Source organism: Chiloscyllium punctatum, chromosome 24, assembly GCF_047496795.1.
Source record: "Chiloscyllium punctatum isolate Juve2018m chromosome 24, sChiPun1.3, whole genome shotgun sequence".
NCBI lineage: Eukaryota > Metazoa > Chordata > Chondrichthyes > Orectolobiformes > Hemiscylliidae > Chiloscyllium > Chiloscyllium punctatum.
This window is the reverse complement of record NC_092762.1, coordinates 87,292,314-87,306,182: the sequence shown is the minus strand read 5'-3', so window position 1 is coordinate 87,306,182 and position 13,869 is coordinate 87,292,314. Positions and strand designations below refer to the sequence as shown.

The 13,869-nt window shown below is 53.9% G+C and overlaps 1 protein-coding gene across 4 annotated transcripts in view; it reads right to left on the bottom strand.

Moving 5' to 3' along the window:
- Nucleotides 1–5,593, bottom strand: part of ssbp4 (single stranded DNA binding protein 4) — a 143,861-nt gene extending 138,268 nt beyond the window's left edge. The window contains exons 1-3 of one of the 4 annotated variants that reach the window (XM_072594446.1): nucleotides 5,385–5,593; nucleotides 4,772–4,844; nucleotides 4,587–4,648 (exon numbers count right to left, since the gene is read on the bottom strand). In XM_072594446.1, coding sequence (XP_072450547.1) covers nucleotides 4,587–4,648; nucleotides 4,772–4,844; nucleotides 5,385–5,440 — 191 coding nt within the window. In that variant the 5' untranslated portion in view covers nucleotides 5,441–5,593. The remainder of the gene's footprint in view (nucleotides 1–4,586; nucleotides 4,649–4,771; nucleotides 4,845–5,384) is intronic. The other 3 variants (XM_072594445.1, XM_072594443.1, XM_072594444.1) reach the window with 3 other exon arrangements.
- Between the last annotated feature and the right edge of the window lie 8,276 nt (nucleotides 5,594–13,869).

The window sequence follows — 13,869 nt, the reverse complement described above, 5'->3', positions numbered from 1 at the left end:
TACCCACTCTGCGGGAACAGGAACCCATTACCCACTCCACGGGAACAGGAGCCCATTACCCACTCCGTGGGAACAGGAGCCCATTACCCACTCTGCGGGAACAGGAACCCATTACCCACTCCGCGGGAACAGGAGCCCAATACACACTCCATAGGAACAGGTGCCCATTACCCACTCCACGGGAACAGGTGCCCATTACCCACTCTGCGGGAACAGGAACCCATTACCCACTCCGCGGGAACAGGAGCCCATTACCCACTCTGCGGGAACAGGAACCCATTACCCACTCCGCGGGAACAGGAGCCCAATACACACTCCATAGGAACAGGAGCCAATTACCCACTCCAGGAGAACAGAAGCCCATTACCCACTCCAGGGGAACAGGAACCTCGGGAACAGGAGCCCATTACCCACTCTGCGGGAACAGGAATCCATTACCCACTCCGCGGGAACAGGAGCCCATTACCCACTCCACGGGAACAGGAGCCCATTACCCACTCTGCGGGAACAGGAATCCATTACCCACTCCACGGGAACAGGAGCCCATGACCCATTCCATGGGAACAGGAGCCCATTACCCACTCTGCGGGAACAGGAATCCATTACCCACTCCGCGGGAACAGGAGCCCATTACCCATTCCATGGGAACAGGAGCCCATTACCCATTCCGCAGGAACAGGAGCCCATTACCCATTCCGTGGGAACAGGAGCCCATGACCCATTCCGCAGGAACAGGAGCCCATTAACCATTCCGCAGGAACAGGAGCCCATTACCCACTCCGCAGGAACAGGAGCCCATTACCCACTCCGCGGGAACAGGAGCCCATTACCCACTCCGCGGGAACAGGAGCCCATTACCCACACCGCGGGAACAGGAGCCCATTACCCACTACACGGGAACAGGAGCCCAATACCCACTCCACGGGAACAGGAGCCCATTACCCACTCCACGGGAACAGAGCCCATTACCCACTCTGCGGGAACAGGAGCCCATTACCCACTCCACAGGAACAGGAGCCCATTACCCACTCCAGGGGAACAGGAGCCTATTACCCATTCCGCGGGAACAGGAACCCATTACCCACTCCACGGAAACAGGAGCCCATTACCCACTCCACGGAAACAGGAGCCCATTACCCACTCCACGGAAACAGGAGCCCATTACCCACTCCAGGGGAACAGGAGCCCATTACCCACTCTGCGGGAACAGGAGCCCATTACCCACTCCACGGGAACAGGAGCCCATTACGCACTCCGCGGGAACAGGAGCACATTACCCACTCCGCGGGAACAGGAGCCCATTACCCACTCTGTGGGAACAGGAACCCATTACCCACTCCAGGGGAACAGGAGCCCATTACCCACTCCGCGGGAACAGGAGCCCATTACCCATTCCATGGGAACAGGAGCCCATTACCCATTCCGCAGGAACAGGAGCCCATTACCCACTCTGCAGGAACAGGAGCCCATTACCCATTCCATGGGAACAGGAGCCCATTACCCACTCCGCGGGAACAGGAGCCCATTACCCATTCCATGGGAACAGGAGCCCATTACCCACTCTGCAGGAACAGGAGCCCATTACCCACTCTGCAGGAACAGGAGCCCATTACCCATTCCATGGGAACAGGAGCCCATTACCCACTCCGCAGGAACAGGAGCCCATTACCCATTCCGCGGGAACAGGAGCCCATTACCCACTCCGCAGGAACAGGAGCCCATTACCCACTCCGCGGGAACAGGAGCCCATTACCCACTCCGCGGGAACAGGAGCCCATTACCCACACCGCGGGAACAGGAGCCCATTACCCACTACACGGGAACAGGAGCCCAATACCCATTCTGCGGGAACAGGAACCCATTACCCACACCGCGGGAACAGGAGCCCATTACCCATTCTGCGGGAACAGGAACCCATTACCCACACCTCGGGAACAGGAGCCCATTACCCACTCCATACGAACAGGAGCCCATTACCCACTCCACGGGAACAGAGCCCATTACCCACTCTGCGGGAACAGGAACCCATTACCCACACCACGGGAACAGGAGCCTATTACCCACTCCATACGAACAGGAGCCCATTACCCACTCCACGGGAACAGAGCCCATTACCCACTCCACTGGAACAGGAGCTCATTACCCACTCTGCGGGAACAGGAGCCCATTACCCACTCCACGGGAACAGAGCCCATTACCCACTCCACTGGAACAGGAGTCCATTACCCACTCTGCGGGAACAGGAGTCCATTACCCACTCTGCGGGAACAGGAGTCCATTACCCACTCTGCGGGAACAGGAGCCCATTACCCATTCCGCGGGAACAGGAAACCTTTACCCACTCCGCGGGAACAGGAGCCCATTACCCACTCCACGGGAACAGGAGCCCATTACCCATTCCGCGGGAACAGGAGCCCATTACCCATTCTGCGGGAACAGGAAACCTTTACCCACTCCGCGGGTACAGGAGCCCATTACCCACTCCGCGGGAACAGGAGCCCATTACCCATTCCGCGGGAACAGGAAACCTTTACCCACTCCGCGGGAACAGGAGCCCATTACCCACTCCGCGGGAACAGGAGCCCATTACCCATTCCGCGGGAACAGGAAACCTTTACCCATTCCGCGGGAACAGGAAACCTTTACCCACTCCACAGGAACAGGAAACCTTTACCCACTCCGCGGGAACAGGAGCCCATTACCCATTCCGCGGGAACAGGAAACCTTTACCCACTCCACGGGAACAGGAAACCTTTACCCACTCCGCGGGAACAGGAGCCCATTACCCACTCCACGGGAACAGGAGCCCATTACCCACTCCACGGGAACAGGAGCCCATTACCCATTCCGCGGGAACAGGAAACCTTTACCCACTCCGCGGGAACAGGAGCCCATTACCCACTCCAGGGGAACAGGAACCCATTACCCACTCCACGGGAACAGGAGCCCATTACCCACTCCACGGGAACAGGAGCCCATTACCCATTCTGCAGGAACAGGAGCCCATTACCCACTCCAGGGGAACAGGAACCCATTACCCACTCCGCGGGAACAGGAGCCCATTACCCACTCCGCGGGAACAGGAGCCCATTACCCACTCTGTGGGAACAGGAACCTATTACCCACCCCGCAGGAACAGGAGCCCATTACCCACTCCGCGGGAACAGGGATTGAGAATCCAGCTGCATGGAATTCCTCACAGCTTTCCAACTATAAACTCCAATATCCAATTTGCTAGGGTTTAATGTAACAGTGCACAGCATCAAGCAACCTCATCACTCACTCAGCATCAAACCCAATCCTGTGTCTGGGAGCAGGAGCATGTTCACCTGGAGCCTGAAGGTGAATCCAGCATCATTTTACCCATTCCACTTCCAATCAGCAACACTGAACATGAATATCTCCTGACTAATCAGACATCATCGTGGAAAACCTTGTGACACAGAGAGAGTTTGGGGAAGTTGGGATTGTTCTCCTTGGAGCAGAGCAGGTTAAAAGGAAATTGAATGGAACTGTTTAAAATCACATGGGATTTTGGTGGGTGTTAAAAAGGAGAAACCGTTTCCAGTGAACAGAGGGCTGGTGACCAGAGGGACACAGATTAATGTTGACTGAGGCGATAAATGAGAGGATTTTTGAATGCAGTGAGCCATTGTGAGCTGGAATGTACCATTTCAAAGGGGCAACAGAAGTAGATTTCAGAGTAGCATTTGAAACCCTGAGTCCTGAATTGAGGCAGTGTTGAAGACTATTCCAATTCATCCCGCTCCACCTGTTCTCTCCCCAGAGCTCTGCAAACCTCCTCTCCTTCAGATACTTTCCAATTTATCAAGTTGAAATGAAAAATGCAGAAAATGATGTAAGAGCTGGGACTGACCAGATAAATCTTACCTGCTTTGTCCCAAAGCTTCTCCACATCTCTACTGAAGTCAATACCTCATACAGGGGGCAGTGAGAGAGAACTGTCCCAATGTAGTGGCGGCTCCCACCTTCCCTCGGTTGGTGAACACAAAAAATGTTGCAAATCACAGCGGGTCAGGCAGCATCCATGGAGAGAGGGGAAGCTAACAGCTCTTAACATCATCAGGGCTGGTGATGGCTTGTGCCTTGGCAGGATGGTCAAGGGCTGAGAACAGCCTCATGACTAACCTTATTATCCACCTGACGGACAGCAGCTCAGCCAGGGAATGGGGACAGGAACTCTGCTTGCATCCCAGTGCTGCCCAATCGTGGGAGGTGGAGGCTCAGGAAGTCACTTACGTGCGTGTGTGGGTGAGGGGAGAATGGAAAAGCAAAACAGCTGAGGATGCAACCTGGAGACATTCTTGGGGAATCCTTAAAGCTGCAGACCACTCACTCCACATAGAAACCCTGCAGATCCAAGATGTAATGAGGGCTCCATTAAAAATACCCAAGTAGCCCAGAGAGAGGGAGGGAGAGGGATAGGGAAAGTGCTGGATTAAGAGGGGAATAATCCCCTTTACCACCTGGAATCGCATTTCCTTTGTTCGAGGAGCTAGTCTCCGGGAAAACATCAAACACTTCAGACCGAAACTATGCAGACAATACAAAGAGACAACCCCTACCACCACCAAGAGTGCAGGAAGCCGGGGGGTTCGCCCAGACTGATGTTTTTTTCCCAACGAATCTGAAAATCAGGAGAGAGAGAGGGATCAGGTTGGCGGAGGGAAAGGAGGTACAGACCAGCCAAACAAATGTCAACGTTTGGGAACTTCAAAAGCATGAGAGAGAGAGAGGGAGAAATTCTTACCTCAGACAAAAATGTCTGCGCGGATTTCTGAGCCCCCACATGCAGCAGGTATTCGTAAACATAGAGCGCTAGCCTGCAGAGATCACAGAGACTGACTCAACACGGCCCAACACGCTCAAAGTTTCCCTCCTGCACAATTACACTTTTATTAATCTGACAATGATTGGTCCAGCTGTCGCAGCGAGGCCACAACACACAAATGAAATATCTTATACAGGAACAAACATTGTCCGGAGCTCCTCTCCCCCTTTCCCAGGGACAGAAAACCGGGGACATTCTCACTAAATTCAATCGACGGATTTTACTTATTCGTTGTTAAAATTTAAACTTGTAAAACTACAGGAAGGAAATCACTTTTTGAAAACACACCCTTTTGTCACTAATTATTTTAATGTTATTTTGTTTAAAAAAAAGAAAAAAAATTAAGAAAACTTTACAGGAAAATCTCTCTGTCCGTTCCGTTAAAGCCTCTCACTGTCCCCCAGCCCCGGGAGCAAATACAGCGCCCGTTCCCGTACACTCGGGGCTTGGTCTGAATTCTTGCAAAAGCCAGAAATGTTCCTTATCCTTTCTCAGCGCCACCCCGTTGTCCTTCTGTCTCGCTGCCACTTACTTTTCCCTTGCCTGAGCGTCCGAGGGGATGGTACATCCTTTGCCCTTGTTGTACATAGCCGCTGTGTGCCTCCTCCAGCTGAAACACACACCTGTCAAAGGCAACAACCACTCGCCATCTCCATAGCTACATCTGAGCAAAGCTCCCAGACCATTGGGCACCAAGCAGCTACATTTACCGAGGGGGAACTTGAAACCGAACCAGCTCCACTGCCAGTATACCCCCAACCCCAGGCGTGTGTATGTGATGTTATTGTAGCTTTAATGGATTACAGGCTCCCTCTACCGGGAGAAACACACAGTGCTTTTGTTTTGAAAGCGAGCCCTGCATTTCGATAGCGCCTCAGTACGTCCCGCTCTTTCCACACTGGAACCAGGGGCTGTCCTTCCAGAATAAAGGGGACCCACGTTGAAATCGGAGCTGGGGAAGAGTGTGCGTTGACATGGAATCAACACAAAAACGGATCAAGTTCTGAAGCCATCCAGCACTCAGCATTCCGGCGTGGCTTCTTCACAAAGTGTCACACTGCCCTCGAAACGTTAGCTCTTTCTCTCTCTCTCTCTCGGCAGATGTTGTTAGACCGACTGAAATCCTCCAGCAGGTTCTGGGTTTAAATCAGATTCCCAGCCTCCGCCGGATTTTGTTTTTACCTGAATGTCTGGGAGTCTCTCCCCAGGAAGGTTAGGTCACTGTGACTGTGTAAAACCGGAGTTTGAAACATCACCGATTGAGGGCGAGGGGGGGGGCGGGGGGGCAAAAAAATACGTTGAAGCCTGGAACAGGTCAGACGCGAACGTACCGAATGGCGGTGAAAGTGAAGACTGCAGATGCTGGGGATTAGAGTTGAGCAGGAGAATTGATAAGGGACTCCCGCCTGAAACGTCGACTTGTCCTGCTCCTCGGATGCTGCCTGACCGGCTGTGCTTTTCCAGCATCACACTCTCTACAGAATGGCGGGTCAGGCTTGATAGACCGAATGGCCTCCTCCTGTTCTTATTCCTGATAGTCACATGTCCCATGATGTGGGGGAGCCGGTGTTGGACTGGGGTTGGTCAAAGTCAGAAGTCACTCGACACCTGGTTACTGTCCAATAGGCTGAATTGAAATCCCAAGCTTTCGGGGCGCTGCTCCTTCATCAGGTGCAGTGAGAGGGAAGAGCACACAGACAGGAACCCACTCAAGCTGCCATCTAAATTCTGTGTCTGTGTGCCCTTCCCCGTCACTGCACCTGACGAAGGGGTAGCGCCCCGAAAGCTTGTGATTTCAAATCAACCTGTTGGACTGTAACCAGGTGTCGAGTGACTCCTGGCACATGTCCCACTGGGGTGTTGTTTGAAATATAGCCATTCCTGTTGGAAACACAGCAGCGAGACTGATCAGCATGGCGGCCCCACACGGACAATACAATCAGTAATGTTCATCTGTTAGCTGCATAATGTCGATTCCAGAATAAGGGATGATCTCGGTATTAGGCAGAACTGTGAGACTTTTACATTAAAAAGTGGCAGTGGGACTTATTCGTACCTGCCGGAGAAGGGAAACTATTCCCACATCCCGTGGTAAAGGCAACACTTTCTGACAGAGCAGAACACTTTCTGCACTCACATCTCTGCACCGGGTAATGCATCCGGAGTCCTGGTGTAAGATTTAAACACACAGTCTCCCAAAATGTCCCCCACTCACCCACAGCCCTCATGTGGAGATACCTCCCCTCCCTCCCCCCCCACCCATCGGAAAACGATCATCTACCCGCGCGGCCCAGTTACAGTAAAGTGAGGGGGCTCTGAAATATCAAACACCACATCCCCTTCCACCCCCACCCCCAAACCCCTTGCCAGACCAGGAGACAGTTTAGACAAATGCGAGGTGCTGCATCTTGGAAAGGCAGATCAGGGCAGGACTTAATGGTAGTGTCCTAGGGAGTGTTGCTGAACAAAGAGACCTTGGAGTGCAGCTTCATAGGATAGGGTGGTGAGGAAGACATTTCAGAGTATTGGTCAGAGTATTGGGTACAGGAGTTGCGTGGTTGTGTGGGCTGTACAGGACATTGGTTAAGCCACTTTCAGAACTGCCTCGGTCTGGTCTCCCGGTTTTTGGAGAGATGCAGTGAGACTTACAAAGTCATAGAGTCATACAGCACGGAAACAGACCCCTCTCAGTCCAACCAAGAGTCCAGACCCTTAGAGTCCAACCTTGACTCTAATATCCAGCATCTGCAGAATCCACCTCTGCCTTCAGTCCAACCAGTCAAAGTGAACATAATCCCAAACTGAACAAGTCCCACCTGCCTGCTCCTGGGCCATGTCCTTCCAAAGCTTTCCTGTTCATGTACTTACTCGAATAACTGTAAATGTTGGAATTGTGCCGATATCCACCACTTCCTCAGGAAGTCCACCCCACACTCAAACCACCCGTTGGAGGGTGTGAGCTACAGGGAGAGGCTGAACAGGCTGGGGCTGTTTTCCCTGGAGCATCGAAGGCTGAGGGATGACCTTATTAAGGTTTATAAAATCACGAGGGGCATGGATAGGATAAATAGACAAGGGCTTTTCTCAGGGGTGGGGGAATCCAGAGCTAGAGGGCATAGGTTTAGGGTGAGAGGGACCCAAGGGGCAACTTTTCACACAAAGGATGGTGCTTCTATGGAATGAGCTGCCAATGGTTGACAGGCTGGAGGAACACAGCAAGGCAGGCAGCATCAGGAGGGACAGGCAGGAGGCTGGAGGAACACAGCGAGCAAGGCAGGCAGCATCAGGAGGGACAGGCAGGAGGCCGGAGGAACACAGCAAGGCAGGCAGCATCAGGAGGTGGAGAAGTCGACGTTTCGGGTGTAACCCTTCTTCAGGACTGTCAACATCTCCACCTCTTGATGCTGCCTGGCTTGCTGTGTTCCCCCAGCCTCCTGCCTGTCCCTCCTGATGCTGCCTGGCTTGCTGTGTTCCTCCAGCCTCCTGCCTGTCCCTCCTGATGCTGCCTGCCTTGCTGTGTTCCTCCAGCCTCCTGCCTGTCCCTCCTGATGCTGCCTGCCTTGCTGTGTTCCTCCAGCCTCCTGCCTGTCCCTCCTGATGCTGCCTGCCTTGCTGTGTTCCTCCAGCCTCCTGCCTGTCCCTCCTGATGCTGCCTGCCTTGCTGTGTTCCTCCAGCCTCCTGCCTGTCCCTCCTGATGCTCCCTGCCTTGCTGTGTTCCTCCAGCCTCCTGCCTGTCCCTCCTGATGCTGCCTGCCTTGCTGTGTTCCTCCAGCCTCCTGCCTGTCCCTCCTGATGCTGCCTGCCTTGCTGTGTTCCTCCAGCCTCCTGCCTGTCTACTTTGAATTCCAGCGTCAGCAGTTTTTTGTCTCTCCAGAGGAAGTGGTGGAGGCTGGTACAATTACAACATTTCAAAGGTTATCTAAATGGGTATATGAATGGGAAGTGATGTGGGCCAAGTGCTGGCAAATGAGACTAGATTAATTTAGGACATTTGGTCGGCATGGACGAGTTGGACCAAATGGTCTGTTTCCGTGCTGTCCGGCTCTGCGCCTCGGACAATGGTTAGCAAACACAGGGGCTGGCGGCTGAGTAACTGCGGTTTGGTTAGCACACACTTTCACATTTTGTAAAGTGAGGGAATATTAGTGTGGATTATTAAAGGATAAATATTGCCCAGCTTCTGCGTAGAGCCGCCTTTCTCCTCCTTTAGAAAGTGTCCTTAGGATTTGTCACATCTTTTTCAGATTCTGGATTAGTGGTGTTGGAAGAGCTTAAGATCTTGATGAAGGGCTTTTGCCCGAAACATCGATGTCGCTGCTCCTTGGATGCTGCCTGAACTGCTGTGCTCTTCCAGCCCCACTAATCCAGAATCTGGTTTCCAGCATCTGCAGTCATTGTTTTTACCTCACATCTTTTTCAGAGGCAGGTGAGCCTTGCCTCATTGTAGTCTGCTACAATAGCGTTTCCGTTACAGCTGATACTTTGAGTCAGAAACTTAGGCTGTGTTCTGACGAATGAGAGTACGCACCACAGATAGAGAGAGATTTACTGCAAAGGTCAGAACTGATCAGAGCGCTTTCTTCACACTGTGATTAATGTGAGAGTCAGAGAGATCTGGTGGTCTTCCACTGTCACCGCTCGGGGTCTGGGGGTGGGGGGAGGTTGGGTGGGGGTGCTAAACACTGAATCAAATAGGAATTGTTTGCAGAGGGAGACTCTGGAATAAGTAGAACAATGTTAACCCCCGGGGGTACCCCAGGCCCACTCAGGTTAAATACACGACAATATAGTGAGGCGAAAGCTCGGATCTGCAGTAATTCATCAGTGAGCCCCTCTAACAGGATTGGCCAGGCTGCAGGGTGTGAGGGCAAACTCCGCACGGAGCCTTCCTGAGAAACCACCTGATGAAGGAGCAGCGCTCCGAAAGCTAGTGCTTCCAAATAAACCTGCTGGACTATAACCTGGTGTTGTGAGATACGGCCAGGTTAATATCAGCGGAAATGACACGGCAATGGGAATGATGCCTCCCATTGCCAAATAACCCAAAGGCACCATTAGAGGTGATGGTGGGACAGAGAGAGGAGCGATGATGAGAGAGGGGGGGTAATGGTGATGGGGTGATAGTGAGAGAGGGTAATGGTGATGGGGTGATAGTGAGGGGGGTAATGGTGATGGGGTGATAGTGAGAGGGGGATAATGGTGATGGGGTGATAGTGAGAGGGGGATAATGGTGATGGGGTGATAGTGAGAGAGGGATAATGGTGATGGGTTGATAGTGAGAGGGGGATAATGGTGATGGGGTGATAGTGAGGGGGGTAATGGTGATGGGGTGATAGTGAGAGAGGGTAATGGTGATGGGGTGATAGTGAGGGGGGTAATGGTGATGGGGTGATAGTGAGAGGGGGGTAATGGTGATGGGGTGATAGTGGGGGGGGTAATGGTGATGGGGTGATAGTGAGAGAGGGGTAATGGTGATGGGGTGATAGTGAGGGGGGTAATGGTGATGGGGTGATAGTGAGAGGGGGGTAATGGTGATGGGGTGATAGTGAGAGAGGGTAATGGTGATGGGGTGATAGTGAGAGGGGGGGGTAATGGTGATGGGGTGATAGTGAGAGGGGGGTAATGGTGATGGGGTGATAGTGAGAGAGGGTAATGGTGATGGGGTGATAGTGAGGGGGGGTAATGGTGATGGGGTGATAGTGAGAGGGGGATAATGGTGATGGGGTGATAGTGAGAGGGGGGTAATGGTGATGGGGTGATAGTGAGAGGGGGTAATGGTGATGGGGTGATAGTGAGAGAGGGTAATGGTGATGGGGTGATAGTGAGGGGGGTAATGGTGATGGGGTGATAGTGAGAGAGGGGGGTAATGGTGATGGGGTGATAGTGAGAGAGGGGGGTAATGGTGATGGGGTGATAGTGAGAGAGGGTAATGGTGATGGGGTGATAGTGAGAGAGGGGTAATGGTGATGGGGTGATAGTGAGAGAGGGGGGTAATGGTGATGGGGTGATAGTGAGAGGGGGATAATGGTGATGGGGTGATAGTGAGAGAGGGGGGTAATGGTGATGGGGTGATAGTGAGAGGGGGATAATGGTGATGGGGTGATAGTGAGAGAGGGGTAATGGTGATGGGGTGATAGTGAGAGAGGGGGGGAATGGTGATGGGGTGATAGTGAGAGGGGGGTAATGGTGATGGGGTGATAGTGAGAGGGGGGTAATGGTGATGGGGTGATAGTGAGAGAGGGGGGTAATGGTGATGGGGTGATAGTGAGGGGGGGGTAATGGTGATGGGGTGATAGTGAGAGGGGGGTAATGGTGATGGGGTGATAGTGAGGGGGGGGTAATGGTGATGGGGTGATAGTGAGAGGGGGTAATGGTGATGGGGTGATAGTGAGAGAGGGGGGAATGGTGATGGGGTGATAGTGAGAGAGGGGGTAATGGTGATGGGGTGATAGTGAGAGAGGGGGGTAATGGTGTTGGGGTGATAGTGAGAGGGGGGTAATAGTGATGGGGTGATGGTGATGGGGTGGGGTGAGGTTGGGCACCAGGTGACGGGATGAGTGTGAGACTGGGGGAGGTTGATGGGGCTGTTGGAGAGGGGATGGGTATGGGGTGACGGTGGTAGAGGTGAGGGTGACGGCTGGATGATGGTGAGACAGGAAAGGCTAATTGGCTGGGGTGAGTGTGAGGTTCGGGGTCAGGTGATGGGGTGAGGGTGAGAGGGTTAGTTGGGGATTGGGGGTTACTGGGGTATTAGGGTTGAGGATGAGATGGCAGTGGGGTGTGATGGTGGGAGTGTCAGGGCTGATGGAGATGATCGCTGTGAGGACTGGGTTTAGTTTACAAGCAGGAAATGTGGATGAATAAATCTAGTCCACAGCACGTTCTGCCCTAATGAAATATTGTAAAGTCTAGGAGAAAACTCGGCGGCCTTTTCCCATACAGCAAGATCCCACAAACAGAAATGTGATAAGTATCTGTTTGTAAACATGCAGGGTATTGGCCCAGGATATTGCAGAGAATCCGCTCTGACCTCTTCAAAGTAGCGAAGATGTAGTTTAATATTTCAGCCAAAAGCTCCCCTCAATCCTCGCTCCCAATCCGCACAACTCTGCCCCCTCTCCCCTGCCCTCCTGATCGGGAAGCCTCACTGTTTGCATTCAGAGCTAACTACTGAGCCAGGCAGACACTCACTGAGAGCTTACTCTCTGCGGCTCTGGGTGGGAAATGCTCCGGGCTGAGGTGTGTGTGAGCCGGACACAGGCTCCTCACACACACTCCCCTCTCACTGCCCAACACCTCCCCTCACCTTTCACTGGGACGATTTTGGTGCATCCACATTAACTGTGAGCATCGCCCGTTAATGTTAGCGGGTGCACTCTTGAGTGCCGCCTCCCCTCCCTTGCCCCTCCTCGGGGTCTGGCAGTGTCACCCCCCCCCCCCCACCCCACCACAACCTCCTTCCCCCCCACCCCATGCTATCGTCCCACACTGGGACTGGGGCAGAGTGAGAGAGGCCGGGACAGGTAACACTGTAGCCTTGCTGTTTTCTAATTTAAGGTGGTGATGGAAACCTCCCGGAATACTCCCCAGGAACATTTTCTGACATGGGTTTTCCAGGACGGGATGCTGCCGGAGCTTTTCCAGCAACTTCTATTTGTTTTTTTTATTTCCAACATCCGCAATTCTTCGGTTTTCACTGAAAAGGTGGGGAACCTGAAAGGGCCCCAGAACAGTGGGGAGGGGGGAATGCTGAAGTGGGGGTGGGGGGGAGGTTAATGGAGAATAAAATAGCCGCAGTGTTTATGGGACAGTTAATCCAGAACTTTCAGGGACTGTGTGTTTCAGAACTTCAGTTATAACCCCTCCCCTGCCCCCTCCCCTACCCCCTCTCCTGTCCCCTCCCTTGCCCCCTCTCCTGTCCCCTCCCCTGCCCCCCTCCCCTACCCCCTCTCCTGTCCCCTCCCTTGCCCCCTCTCCTGTCCCCTCCCCTACCCCCCTCTCCTGTCCCCTCCCCTGCCCCCCTCCCCTACCCCCTCTCCTGTCCCCTCCCCTGCCCCCCTCCCCTACCCCCTCTCCTGTCCCCTCCCTTGCCCCCTCTCCTGTCCCCTCCCCTACCCCCTCTCCTGTCCCCTCCCCTGCCCCCCTCCCCTACCCCCTCTCCTGTCCCCTCCCTTGCCCCCTCTCCTGTCCCCTCCCCTACCCCCTCTCCTGTCCCCTCCCCTGCCCCCCTCCCCTACCCCCTCTCCTGTCCCCTCCCTTGCCCCCTCTCCTGTCCCCTCCCCTACCCCCTCTCCTGTCCCCTCCCCTGCCCCCCTCCCCTACCCCCTCTCCTGTCCCCTCCCCTGCCCCCCTCTCCTGTCCCCTCCCCTGCCCCCTCTCCTGTCCCCTCCCCTGCCCCCCTCCCTTGCCCCCTCTCCTGTCCCCTCCCCTGCCCCCCTCCCCTACCCCCTCCCCCTCCCCCTTTGTATCGAAGCTTCTCATTTTCAGGAAAGGATTTGAAAAGGTGAAGCATCACACAGCAGTGTTTGGATCTGGCAGTGAGCAGGGGGGAGGTACCTTTACAGAAGGTATGTGCAGCGAGGGAGCCGTGTCCTCACCCGGGCCTGGGGTTACTTTAACTGTCCCTCACCTCAGGCAGCCAGAGCATGAACACTGTGTGGGGAGCCTTGAAACTGACCACCCTCACATTGCTCTTGCCAGGATCAGTCTCTTGGCAGTCTCCAGGCTCTCATTGTTAAAGTGGCAACGGGACCCAGTCACACCAGTTATCGCACTGCTCTCAAACAGCTAACATATGCTACAGGGTATTGCTGTTTCCATACTCAGCCAGAAAACCCGTCTGCATATGGCCCCAGATTTCTTTCTGTTTATTATCCATGAATTGATGTTCTTGCTTTTCAAGCGGTGTGCTTTCACTGGGATACGGCTCCCCTCCACCCCACTGGGGTATGGTCTCCCACACACACACACACAGACTCTCACTGAGGTACAAGGTCCCACACACAGACTCAGCTGT